Genomic DNA, 13,127 nt, shown 5'->3' on the forward strand with positions numbered 1-13,127 from the left:
TGGAACCTCCTTGGGCTCTGCTCCCCCTGCAGAGCGTGCTCCCTAACTCGGCCCTCTCCCCCCATTCTTGCCCAGCTGTGCCCTGGCTCCTCTCTCAGCCTCTCCCAGTTGGCAACAGCAGCGAGCAGGAGCCTGTGGATCCCCGGGACCCGCTGCTAGCCCAGGCGGAGCTGGCCCTGCTCTCCACGATCTTCGTGGCTGTGGCCCTGAGCAATGGCTTGGTGCTGGCGGCCCTAGTGCGGCGGGGCCGGCGGGGCCGCTGGGCTCCTATGCACGTCTTCATCGGCCACTTGTGCCTGGCCGACCTGGCTGTGGCCCTGTTCCAAGTGCTGCCCCAAGTGGCCTGGGATGCCACCGACCGCTTCCATGGGCCCGATGCCCTGTGCCGGGCCGTCAAGTATCTGCAGATGGTGGGCATGTATGCCTCCTCCTACATGATCCTGGCCATGACTTTGGACCGCCATCGCGCCATCTGCCGCCCCATGTTGGCATACCGCCACGGAGGTGGAGCTCACTGGAACCGGCCGGTGCTGGTGGCCTGGGTCTTCTCACTCCTTCTCAGCCTGCCCCAGCTATTCATCTTTGCCCAGCGCGAAGTGGGAGATGGCAGCGGGGTCATTGACTGCTGGGCCCGCTTTGCCGAACCCTGGGGACTCCGTGCCTACGTCACCTGGATTGCCTTAATGGTGTTTGTGGCACCCGCCCTGGGCATCGCTGCCTGTCAGGTGCTCATCTTCCGGGAGATTCATACCAGCCTGTTACCGGGGCCAGTCGAGAGGGCTAGGGGCCACCGAGGGGGGCGCCGAGGAGGGCGCCAGACAGGCAGTTCCGGCGAGGGAGCTCGGGTGTCGGCAGCCATGGCCAAGACCGTGAGGATGACGTTGGTGATTGTGATTGTCTACGTGCTGTGCTGGGCACCTTTCTTCCTTGTGCAGCTGTGGGCAGCGTGGGACCCGGAGGCGCCTCGGGAAGGTTGGTGTCGCTGTGGCTAGGGTTATGGGGAGCAGTGGGCTTGGCTACGCATGCACCTCCACCCCCCTCCCACACACACACACACACGCACGCAGCGGTGGGCTCAGTAGCCCCTAGCGGGCATTTGGAGTCACAACCCTGCCTGGGCTCTGTCCACCCACACAGGGCCGCCGTTTGTGCTGCTCATGCTTCTGGCCAGCCTCAACAGCTGTACCAACCCCTGGATCTACGCCGCCTTCAGCAGCAGCGTCTCCTCGGAGTTGCGCAGCCTGTTGTGCTTCCCTTGGAGGCGCACCCCACCCAGCCTGGGGCCCCAAGAGGAGTCCTGCGCCACTGCCAGCTCCTTCCTGGCCAAGGACACTTCCTCCTGAGAAGCCAAGGGGCGCCTTCCTTCCAGAGGCTCCACACAGCTCAGCTGCCTGCCGGGGGCTGGCCCTGGGAGCCACCGTGAGAGGGCAGCCCCCTGGGAATTGCCTCCGGATTGTGAGAGGCCTCAGAGGTCAGTTCTTAGGGAGGGGGGGCTGCGGCAGCATGGTGGTGGCCCACGGCTTCCACCCCAGTCCGTGCTCGTGACACGGAGGTCCCAGGGAGCCCAGGGGACGTTTTTCCCACCTCTGTAGTTCTCTGCCCACCCTTCTCAGTCTCCCTAATAAAAGTTTTAGCTCGTTTTCCACCCGGTGAGTGTCCTTGGATCAGACAGCGCGTGTGAGGGTGGCATGGAAAAACATTCTCAGTACACAGCTCTGGGACCCAGGACACGGGTGACTGAAGCTTCAAAGGTGCAGATCCTCAACCCACACGGCCCTGTGCCAAGCCACCCCCTACCCCCGGGCATAAGCTGTTCCAGTCCCCCGACCTGGTGCCTTTGCTGAGCACCCTGGCATCCAGCCCAAGGAGCGACTGACTGTGCCAGGGTTTGGCCCTGTACCCACCTGTCTGGTCCCCCCAAGACAAGAGAATTGGCTCATGTAGGGGAGTCAATGCACAAGTCTTTATGAATGCCTACCAATGCTTGTGAACCTCTGTCGGCCTTACCCCTTCGGCTAAGGCAGACACGGGCCTGGGCACTTGGCAGGCCTGCTCATCTGAGCAAGGGTACCTGTCACCCAACAGCCACTGATAAGCCCTCACAGCAAAGCCAGGGAGGGGCCCGCCCCCAGCCTCCTTCCTGGGCTGCCTCCCAAACGGGTCTAAGCCAGGGCTGGGGGCGGGCAAGGGCATCATTTGGGCAGCTACGTTCTCCTCTCTGCAAAAGGTCAAGAGTAAGTGCTCAGTGCTTGCTGGACAGGGCCAAGGAGAAGCAAAGGGCCTGGGGAGGGTGGCCCGTCTCACCACTGGCTGCTTAGGGTGAGGCGGGGCCCACAGAAGAGCCGGCAGCACCTCAGTGCGGCCCCGGCTTGAGGGGCGAGTCCAGGCCCTGGGGCTGCGATGCTGAGGGTGAGGCTGGCCTCGCTGGGGTCTGGGGGCCTCAGGAGGCTTTGTTCTTGCCAAGGCGGCTGCAGCCTGGAGGCTTCGGGCTGCGGGCCCCGGAGCTGGGGGAGTTGGTGGCTGCTGGCCCAAGGCCCTGGCGGGCAGCGGTTTTTCCCAAGAGCTCTTTAAACACCGAGTCCATGGTCTGTGCCACGGCCTGGCAGAGAGGTGAGAAAGGGACGGCTTCTGGTGGGACTGTCCCCCCGCCCCACCCAGCCACCGCCTCCACCCCCCGGTCAGTGTATTGCCAACTAACCTAGGAACGAGGCCTTCCTACCCTCTGCTGCCCAAGCTTCCACGAGAACTCTGCCACCGCCCTGTCACCATGAAGTCCTCTGCCACCACCCTGTCACCAGGCCCCTGTTCTCTATGGGCCCGCAGCTGCTGCCCCTCCTTTGCCCAGTTTCTCTCCTGCCACTTTTGGTGTGACTCATGGCCTCTTTTAGTGACAGCGATCTTCAGCCCATTCTTGATATTGGGAAACCTCTAGCTGGGTCCCGGCCACCCCTCTCCTAGTGCCCACTCTCTCCCTGTCTGAGATCACAGCCACCCCCCATGACCTCAGGGGCCACCCAAGTCAGTATCCACCTGCACCCCATCCAGCCTCACCTGCTGTCCACCTCCCCTGGGGTCTCCTGGCTGCCCTGCCTCCTGGTGGCCCAGCTCACCCCCCTGTCCCGGGCTCCCAGGCCTGACCACTGGGCCACGCCTGGGACACCATGTGTTCTCAAGCTCTCTCCTCGGGCACAGACTGTCCCCAGGGCCTCCGCATCAGCTGGAGCAGGGAGCACCAATCAGGTGGGCACACTGGGACCATAGGACAGAGCAGGGCTCGGGTATCCCAGGGCTGCACCCCTTGGTGGGGCCGCATGCAGCGCCCTCTCTCTCTCTCTGTGAGAACCACTGTTCTGCCCGGCTCCCCATCTGTCCCTTTTATTCACCCTGGCCCACCAAGCTCCTGCCATGTCACCACCTGTCATCTGGCCCGGCTCTAGACGGCAACCTTGAAGCCTGCCCAGCAGCCCCTCGCCCACACCACCCACCACTTCCCACTCAAGAACCAGCCACAAAGCCCAAATGCATGAGCCCACGTGTCCCCCTGCACTTATGCCCTTGCCGCCTGCCCCTCCCTGGGCTGGGCTTAACCAGCCTGTCTGAGGCCAGGAAGGGCAGACTTGAACCTCTAGCGGGAACGGTTTAGTTCATAAGGGGAGGCAGAGACTCCCCGCCGCAGGAGAGATGCCCCCACCTGCCACTCATCCAGTCTCGGCTCTCACCTTATCCACCTCCACATGTCGCTCTGGGGAGGTTGGGACCAAGCAGTGCCGTCTGTGCCCAGAAGGGCCCCCGGGTGGGGTGCATGGCTCTGGCCTGCAGGGCACAGATATTGAGCCTGGAGGGGATCCTGGGAAGTCCCAGCCCTAACCTGGCAGTGGCTCCTCCTGTCCCAGGGAGTGGCCGAGGGAGAGAAGACAGAGAGGCTGGCCCAGTGGGCCCATTCTGTCCTTTGTCATCCCCTACCTGGACAACTCTCCCCCTACTAGGCCCTTCTGTTTGTGCCCAAAAGCCACCACCAGCCCCCTCCAGCCTGGCCCAGTGTCTGCTGCCTGGGACAGGCTGAGCCCCCAGAGCAGTGCTGGGGAAGGGGGTAGGCAAGTAAGGCCACCAGAAGGGGTCTTCCCGAGGGGCCAGCTTCCTCCTGCTCACCGATGAACAGACTCCAGGAGGCCCTCTGGACTACTCAGCAGGTCCCCTGCAGCCGGCGACCCCTGGCTCAAGTGCTTTTCTGCCCTGGGGTCAGAAGGACAGCCTGTTTAGGGGTCTGAGGGCCAGCAGGCTCTGCGTCTCAGTGCCAGCCAGAAGTGGTCAGAAACGCGCACAGCATGCCGACAGACGCTGGGACCCGGGTCGGGGAAGGGTTAGGACCGGAGTGGAAGAGAAGCTGTGGAGAGCCTCCGGGCAGCATGGGGCACTCACTCACCCCCCGGGCAGTGTGATGTACTTGTGAGGAATGAGGCCCCGGGCGCCGGTGCCCACGCACTCGCCCCGCCACCAGTCGCCTGAGGCCCGCTCGTGCAGCCGTAGCACATCCCCTCGCTGGAAGGTCAGCTCCTGGGCCGTGCGGCCCGTGTAGGCAAAGCAGGCCACGGCCTCCACGACGCCCTCCGGGACTGAGGAGAAGAGGAGGTCTGAGTGGGGGGGTGCACTGAACCCCCAAGATTGGGACAGAGTGGGCTCTTCCTTCCCACCCCCCTCACCATCCTCTTGGGTCGGGGTTCCAGCTTCTAGCTCCGGCTCGTTCTCCCCCGCCAGGCCCTCCGGCTGGGTGTCCCTGAGGTCCAGAGCAGAGAGAGGCACATGAGCGGTCAACGGGGCTCCCCGCCGTTGGACACCCCCCCGCCGCAGGCAGCGCAAAGAGCGTACCCCAGGCAGCTGGCGGAAGGCGGTGCCATGCACTTCTCGTAGACGGGGCCTGGCAGCAGGGTCAGAAGTGGGAAAACTCGTGCGGGCTGCAGGATGAGCGTCTGCACCAGCTGGTTCACCCGGCCCTGCAAGGCCACCGGGTCCTGCCCAGCGGGCACGGGCAGCAGCGTCGGCCCGAAGCACACGGCCAGGTTGTAGGGGTCCATCATGTTCTCATCGCTGTACTGGGCCAGGCTGAGGGCACATGCAGGTCACCAGCAGGGAGCTCCCTGCTTGGGATCCCCTGCAGCCCCCACATCAGATGCCCCGACCCCCTGAGAAGCGCTCACTGGTTGAGGAAGGTGAAGAGATAACGCAGAACCACCAGCACCGGTCCAGGCAGCAGGGCCAGGAGGCGGCTCACAAGCTCCACCCGGTCTTCCATGGCCTCCAGCTCTGTGGCCAAGGCCACCACCCAGGAGAGAAGGACGTAAGTGCGGTCACGGCCACTGAGGAGCGGCCCCTCCCGCCTGGCTGGCCTTAGGCCCTGGCCTTACCCGCGGAAGCCAGAAGCTCTCCGAACAGGTTGGGGGAGAACAGTGGGGGCTCCAGGCTCCGGAAGTACAGCTTCAGCACACCTGCCACCGAATCCAGGTCATGGGCCGTGCAGCCTTCCACCAGTGGGTCTTCCCCTGAGGACGATGCAAGGGGCAAGAAGGCCAATCACACCCGCTCTAGTTAGTCCCCTACCCCCACCCCACCCTGCCTGTCCTCACCTCTCTCGAAAGCGTCTCTGATCTCTGAGATCCGGGGCTGGGCACCCGACACTCGGAAGATGCCCTCATGCTGCAGGCCTGCGGGAGGACAAAGAGCCGGTGGGTACCGAGTCCCCTCTCCAACCCCTCTAAATGGGTGCCAGGGACCGGATGCCAGGCTTACCATTGAGGTTAATGAAGCGGATACAGCTCTCCACCACCAGGGGCACAGGCTGGCCCGAGCTCTGGGGACAAAGAGGGTGTTCACTTCACTCTGGACACGGCAAGCCCCTCCTTGTCATTCGCTCGCTTTTATTTTCTCTTAACAATGCAATGAGGACAGGCACGTGGCTTGCAAGATTCGCTCCCAGGTGTCTGCTGTCCCTGGTGTCATTTTAGGCAGAGCCTTAGATTTTACTTGCTAACTGTTCATTGCTGGCATGTGAAAACGTAATCCAATTCTGTATGTTGACCTCAAATCGAGTAGCATTGCAAAACTCGAATTCGTTCATTTAAATAGTTCGTGGACTCTTTCGAATATTTACATACATAATCACATCACGGCAAATGATGGCTGCTGCCTGAGGCTTTCTGTAGATGGATATTACTAGTTAAGGACATTCCCTTTGATCAGTGGAGGCCTGACAAACGCCCGCCCAGGAAGGTGGGTTGACCAGTGGTTGGCAACGGTGGACACTGGGGTCACAGGTAGCCTGATCTCAGAGGTGGTCCAGGGTTGGAGAGAGACCACAATGCAGGGGGAGGTCTTATACTTAGTTGGAGCACGAGGCAAAGCAAGTACCTGGATAAACTTCTCCATGTCTCCCCCAAAGAGTTTCTGGTTATACTGGGAGGTGGGGCGGGGTTGGCGACTCTTCTGGAATTTTCTCTGTGTGTACTGGGTCCTGTGGTGAATGGAAGCTGGCTCTGAGCATTTCGGGCATGGAGAATAGGATGCCACACACCCCCAGCCCAACTAAACAGGGCCCTGGAGCTTTTAAATTATTCTAGAACCCACTGGGCAAAGTGGGAAACTGAGTTCACAGAGGAATGAGCAGAAGAGCTGGGCCCCGAGGAGAGGGGAGGAGGGGATGTCAGAACCCCAGCCCCTATAGAACCCCAGCTCCTCATGAAGGACTCACCAAGACACCTCCCGCTCCTCCTTGTCACCTGGAGAACAGAAAACATTAGTGTGCCTCTCAGGCCAGGAGGTCCTCAACGCACCCCAGAGAGAAAGGCTCGCCCGAAGGCCAAGGGTGGCGGTAGGGCGGAGGGTGGAATAGAGTCCATGACCCCTGCTGGGTTATTTCCTGTATGCCAACCTACCTCTCTGGGCAGAGAGGAGCAGGGCTGGATGGGGTTCTCCTGGCCCTGGGGGGAGGTGGAAGGGACCAAAGGAGCCAGGAGTGGGACCCACCTCGCTGAATGGCCTCCTGCAGTTTCTCATGTTTGGCCTGCAGCTTGGCAAGGATACTCCGTCCACTCAGATACTCCTGCAGCTTCTGGGAAGCCCCCAAAAAGAGCACAAAGTCTTAGTCCTGGCTCCAGGCCCTCCCTGTGCCCCACTCCTGCCCCCCCGCCCCAGCCCGGCCCTCCCCACCATGATATAGAAGGTCTCGGTCTCTTGCTGCTGGCCCCGCCTCCGGCCAGCCTGCCGGGCACCTGGGTCCGAGCTGGTGGACTTGAGAGACTCGGTAGAGGGACTGGCCTGGAAGGAGTCAAGCACGTCCCCGTCTTCCAATGCCACCACCTCCAACAGGGCCTGCAGCGTGGCTTTCAAAGTCTTGTTCACCTGGGGAGGGGACAGGAAGTCCAGAGCAGGAAGAAGTTGGGGACAGGTGAGGGTCGAGAAGTCCAAGTCGGAAAGAAAAGGGAGGGGAAGCCATGGCCACCTGGCTCCGTTTGTCTCCAAGCCCCTGTCCCCCACCCTGGGCCGGGCCACTCGTACCTCCTCTGTCTCGATGGTCTGTCGGTCCAGACGGCTCTGGATATTCTGGGCTCTGGGCAGAATCTCGTCCCGCAGCTCCACCTCAACCCGGATCTCAGCCACCTGCAGAGGGCAGCGTCAAAGGGACTGAGAGCCAAGCCTGGGGACAGAGAGCTCAGACGTGGGAGTCGGGCTGGGCCTGAGGGAACTGGGCACAATGCCACTGTCTGGCGTACAGGCCCACCAGGCCTTGATGCTTGATGCATCTAGTTCTGAAGAATGGCAAGGGCACCGGCCCACGAGGAAGGAGCACGCCCATGCACACCAAGACTTGTGCACGGATGCTCACGGCAGCACGCTGATGACAGCCCAAAGGTAGCAGCGACCCAAGTGTCCAACAGCCGATGAGTGGGAGAGCAAGCGTGGTGCATCCGCACGGTGGAATATTATTTGGCCAGGAAAAGGAATGAAGTCCTGGCTTATCCACGCTACAACGTAGGTGAACCTTAAACATTCTGCCGAGTGAAAGAAGCCAGACTCCAAAGACCATATATTATATGAGTCCATTTACATATAATGTCAAGAAGAGGCAAATCCGTAGAGACAGAAAATAGATTAGTGGGTGCCAGGGGCTGGGGGGAGAGCGATGGGGAGTGACTGCTTAATGGGTCCAGGGTTTCTTTTTCAGACGAGCATGTTTTGGAATTAGATAGTGGTGATGGTTGCACAACTCTGAATGTTCTAGAAGCCACCGAGTTCTATACTTTAAATGGGTGAATTGCACGGTACGTGAATTATAACTCAATAAGTGGTTTATTATCTTTTAAGTGGTCAGGAGGGCTGGGGTATGAGAGGCAGGGCCTGGCCAGACCTTTCCTGGCGGGAGCAGAGGGTAGAAAAACTGCTTATTCTAATGAGGCAGAAATGGATCCGCACAGGCAGAGTGGGGAATGGAAGGGGAAAGCTTTAGAAAGTGAAGCATTCTTCTCTTTTGAATATGTAAACATCTAGAGAACTCTGACATCAACTTAAAACTGACCGTGAGGACTTCACTTATTCACAGCAGGCTAACTAAACACGCCCTGCTCTCTGCTCCTCGAAAAACTACACATAGACTCTTCAGATGATCTGGCAATTCCACTTCTGGGTATGTACCCCAAAGAATTAGAAGCAGGGTCTCAAAGAGATATCTGTACATGCGTGTTCACAGCAGCAGTACTCATAGTAGCCAAAAGGGGGCAGCAACCCTAGCGTCCATGGATGGAGGAACAGATAGACAAAACGTGGTCTATCCACGCAATGGACTATTATTCAGCCTTAAAAAGGAAAGAAATTCTGATACATGTTCAACATGAATGAAGCCTGAAGACATGGTGCTAAATGAAATAGATCAGTCACAAAAAGATAAATAGTGCATGATTCCACTTGTACGAGGTCCCTAGAGGAGTCAAATTCATGAAGACAGAAAGTAGGGTGGTTGGTACCAGGGGCCAGGGGGAGGGGAATGTAGGGTTAAGTGTCTAATGGGGACAGAGATTCAGTTTGGGAACATTAAAAAGTTCCGGAGATGGACGGTGGTGATGGTTAATGTGCTTAATGCCACCGAACTGTACACCTAAAAATGTTTAAAATGATACATCTTATGTATATATTTTCACAATGATAACAAAAAAGTCTCTCCAGGCCGTAGGGAGCATTGAAATTTCCTTTCGTCACCAAATATCCGACCCCCTCAAAACCCACACAATTAGCAAAAACTAGAGATTTACTCTCTGGAAAAGATAAATCAGAGGGATTCTGGACTCAGGGATACTAGTCACAGCTGAAGAAGGGGACAAAACTCTCTACTGATGAGAAAGAGCAATGTGGCCATCGCCATCTGGGGCTGGCCAGGCGCTCACAGCTGGGTCTTGGTGTCATCCCACCGAACATAAGGAATGTCACAGAGCATCAACATCAGACAAGGCCCCTCTGTGATCATGAGTGAAGACAAAAACAAGACCACCTTGTAATCATGTCTGAGTGCAGACAAAAACAAGACCATTGTTCAAGCCATAAAAATAAGCAAACTCCAGAGAAAGTTGAGAACCATATGATTTCACTTATACGTGCGATATAAAACTGAAAGCAACAAACGAAATTGACAATCAGAGATTCACGGACACGGACAGTGGTTACCAGAGGGAAGAGGGAAAGGGGGAGGTAGATAGGGGTAAAGGGGGTCAAATATTTGGTGACGGAAGGAAATTTAACTTTGGGTGGTGAACATACAGCGCAATATACATATGATGCATTATTGAATCGTACACTTGAAAGATATTTGATTTTATTAACCAATGTTAATAACCCCAATTATTTTAGCAACAACAAAAAAAGCAAGCCTCCCTCTGTCCCGGCTCATATGAGTGACTGCTGCTTCCTCGCCAATGACAGCTTTAGCCTCCCTTCATCCCCCACTCTGCCTTCTAGATAACACTTATTAAGACACACAGAGTTCCCCCTGCTTCCTGACAGCATCCAAGCTAGAGTCAAGCCCTTTTCCCAAACCCCCTCGTCCTAGCCCAAGTCCTACAGTTTTCCCCTTTTACTGAGATGCACCCCAATTCCCTACGGTATTGGTCCCCCTCGCAGCAATGATCTGAGTCCTTGTGCAGCCACCCTGTGGGAAAGCGCACTGTTGACCAGCTCTGCTTACACACATCACATATCTAACCCAGCTCTCAGTGCTTCTTCTTAAATATGAACTGATGGCCAAGTCTGCCATTTCAGGGAAGCTCTAAAACGGAAGAGGAAGATCAAAGCAAGCTTTAAAAAATACTGGAAGAATAGAGAGAAAATGCAGAGAACAGAGAAAAATGTCAGGAAAACAAGAATAAACATTTCAGAAAGATTTGAGAAGCTAATGTATCCATGAAACAAGAACAAATGGTTATTTTAAACAGGAATTTTTTTGGGGGAAAAAAAAAACAGAACTCGGACACAAAAAAATGTGAAAGTAAATTTTTAAATAAAATTCCATAAGGGGTTGGAAGAGATCGTCGAACAAATCTCTAAGAAATCTCTTAAAAGGCATAGAGATGGGAAAGAGGAAAGAGAAAAGGAAACTAGAGAGTCAATCTGTAAGTTCTAACATTTAATTACAAGAATCTTGAAAGAAAAGAAAATTAAGGGGAGGAAATTATCAAAGAAATAACATGAGCCGCAAACCTAAGGACACAACTTTCTAGACTTACAGAGCCCGCTGGTTGCCCAGCACCACGAAGGAGAAAGGGTCCCCAAAGCATAGGGTCATAAAATTTTACAACAAGGCAGTTAAGAGACTATACTGAAAGCTTCACCCTGAAAAATTACAGGTCATATACGAAGGTTCAGAAGTAGGAATGGCATTGGACTTCTCACCTATAATACTGAAAGGAAAATGATTCTCCATCTTGCATTCTATACCCAGCTAAACTACCAGTCAATTTCAAGGATAGAATACAGACATTCTCAGACACACTCCAGGTGTGGTGGACGGGACTGAGGGGACTCTTACAGGGAGATGGTGGTGGGGCTGAGCCCTGATCATCCATGGAGGGAAGTCGGTAGAGCCTAGGGAAAGTTGAAAAGCAACTAGCGGCCTGCTGAGTGATTTGAACACCCAGAGGACAGCTCCAGAAACAGCAGCTAGAAGACTGGGAAGTGCCTGTTTCTAAGGAGTGGGAATTGGGAACAGAAAGGGTAAGTCAGAGAATGGCCGTGTGCCATTGTGAACCTTGAGTAGCCTTTGACTTTTTCGACTACCACTTTGGTCAAAATACAGATTAAATAACTAAAATCCCCATGTAATCCCAATGCGTGCACAAAGCCCATCAGGACAAACTGGCAAAGGAAAAAACAGCTCAGAGGCAAGGGAAAAAATGCCTAGTTATAATTTACGGCTTGTATGGTTTATTTCCCCCCAAGTTTGCATTATGAAATGTCAAAAACATATAGGACAATTGGAAGAAGAGCATATAGACAGTTATATGCCCACCTACCACCTGGTGTCCACGCTGGTGATATTTTTGCTATGTCTGCCATTTGTGACGGGTGTTCATTCGCTGGCTGAACTGCAGTGAGCTGCAGAAGTTTGTTTGCTTCAGATGCAAGTGGGGAGACCTCATTTGCCTCAAGGCCATTGAATGAGGGTCTGAGAAATAAGCCGCATTCATGAGTTTCAACTCCTATCCAAGTGGAATTCATTCGACTTACCTAGCATTACGACGAAGAGTAGATAACACGAAGCCCTTGGGATCGATGCCGGGGGCATTAAGGGGTAGGGGCAGTGACCCTCACCTCATCCCCTTCGTGGGGTTGGTAGTCGAATCGAAGTGGGGGACAGAAGGCGACTGCGTGCACCTCCAGCACCTTAGCCCTGTCCCCTGAAGGATCTAAGGCCTCCACCGCCTCTTCCAGGCTGCCCAGGCCCTGCATCTGGGAGGCTTGGGTGCGGCTCTCAGCAGCTGTGTAGCTCCGAAGCACCTGACCCAGGGCCAAGTGGAACCCTGTGTCACAGCACTGAGGAGAAAGCAAGGACACAGCTCGGGCGGGTCCCAATGCACTGGGCACCGCAACCACCGCCCACCTGTCCACCCAGCACTCACATCCATGAGGTCCAAGACATCATGCAAGTAGTAGTTGCTGACAGCAGCATTGACACTGGCCAGGCTGAGCAGATAGTCGTTGCGCGCCTTCGTGCACTTGAGTTTGTGCTCCATGAACTTGGCCTGACGCTGCTCAAGACCACAGAAGTACACTGGGGTCATCTACTTGGCCGGCTGGCTGGCCCCCAACTCCAGCTGTCCATGGAACCCTCATCCGTACATCCTCACAGTCTCTCTCCCTTCCTCTCCCAATGTGGATAGCTTTACCTCAAACAGCATGGCCCGGATGTGCTCGCCCACCCCACCCTGCTATGCACAAACCCTCGTCTTGGGCTAGCAACCCCAGTTCTGCCTCAGCTCCTCCCAACTTGGCACCTCCACATCCTGGTATTTCTGCCACCCTCAACCTCCTCATTCTCTCTTCGAGGGCCACCTTAAACACCCTTTATCCCTGCATGTCACCGAATCATCCATTCTACGTGTCTTCTCGCCCCTCGGAAATCTCACAGCACTGTGTGAGGCCAGGAGGGTGGGTAGGAAGGCCCGTAGGCTTGGGAGCGCCAAAGCGCCCTTTGCCCCAGCTGCGCTGCGGTGGGAGCAGCTAGGAGCATGGGGGAGACAGTCACCGTCCTCCTGACCTCTCCGTCTACCACCGCCACTTGGGGAGCCCTCCAGAGCCAGCAGGGCTGACCAAGCACAGGCCCTCCGCTTAGAGACTTGCCGGAGGTCTGTGGCTTTCCCGTCCTCAGCCCTGCCTTCTCCCTCCATGCACCGCCTTCCGGCAGGCCCCAGTGAGGGCCACGGACTATGGGGACAAAGGCCAGGAGCCAGAGCCTTCGGAGACAGACAGATGCCCTCCAGGCCCACCTTCTCCACCAGCCGTGATCCCTTCTTGAGGGAAGTCTTGCGGAGGGGCCCGGCCTCGGTGGCGTTGGTGGTAGTGGTGGTGGCGGCGGCGGCGGCGGCGGCGGCGGC

The 13,127-nt window shown here is 56.5% G+C and overlaps 2 protein-coding genes across 2 annotated transcripts in view; one reads left to right on the forward strand and one right to left on the reverse strand.

The window, feature by feature from the left end:
* Nucleotides 1-1,343, forward strand: part of AVPR2 (arginine vasopressin receptor 2) — a 6,931-nt gene extending 5,588 nt beyond the window's left edge. The window contains exons 5-6 of the mRNA XM_015592063.1: nt 76-972; nt 1,138-1,343. Coding sequence (XP_015447549.1) covers nt 76-972; nt 1,138-1,343 — 1,103 coding nt within the window. The remainder of the gene's footprint in view (nt 1-75; nt 973-1,137) is intronic.
* Nucleotides 1,344-1,948: 605 nt separating this feature from the next.
* On the reverse strand, nt 1,949-13,127 carry ARHGAP4 (Rho GTPase activating protein 4; the record flags this gene model as incomplete). The annotated part of the gene is made up of 18 exons (XM_025049208.1): nt 1,949-2,599; nt 3,720-3,813; nt 4,150-4,233; nt 4,424-4,613; nt 4,701-4,774; nt 4,867-5,100; nt 5,196-5,301; nt 5,403-5,537; nt 5,622-5,699; nt 5,785-5,845; nt 6,403-6,505; nt 6,743-6,770; nt 7,018-7,102; nt 7,201-7,392; nt 7,549-7,650; nt 11,845-12,066; nt 12,153-12,281; nt 13,020-13,127. Coding segments are annotated over 18 exons (2,184 nt in total), but the record flags the coding sequence as incomplete, so codon positions are not given.

Source organism: Pteropus alecto, unplaced genomic scaffold (genome assembly GCF_000325575.1).
Source record: "Pteropus alecto unplaced genomic scaffold, ASM32557v1 scaffold396, whole genome shotgun sequence".
NCBI classification, from domain to species: Eukaryota; Metazoa; Chordata; class Mammalia; order Chiroptera; family Pteropodidae; genus Pteropus; species Pteropus alecto.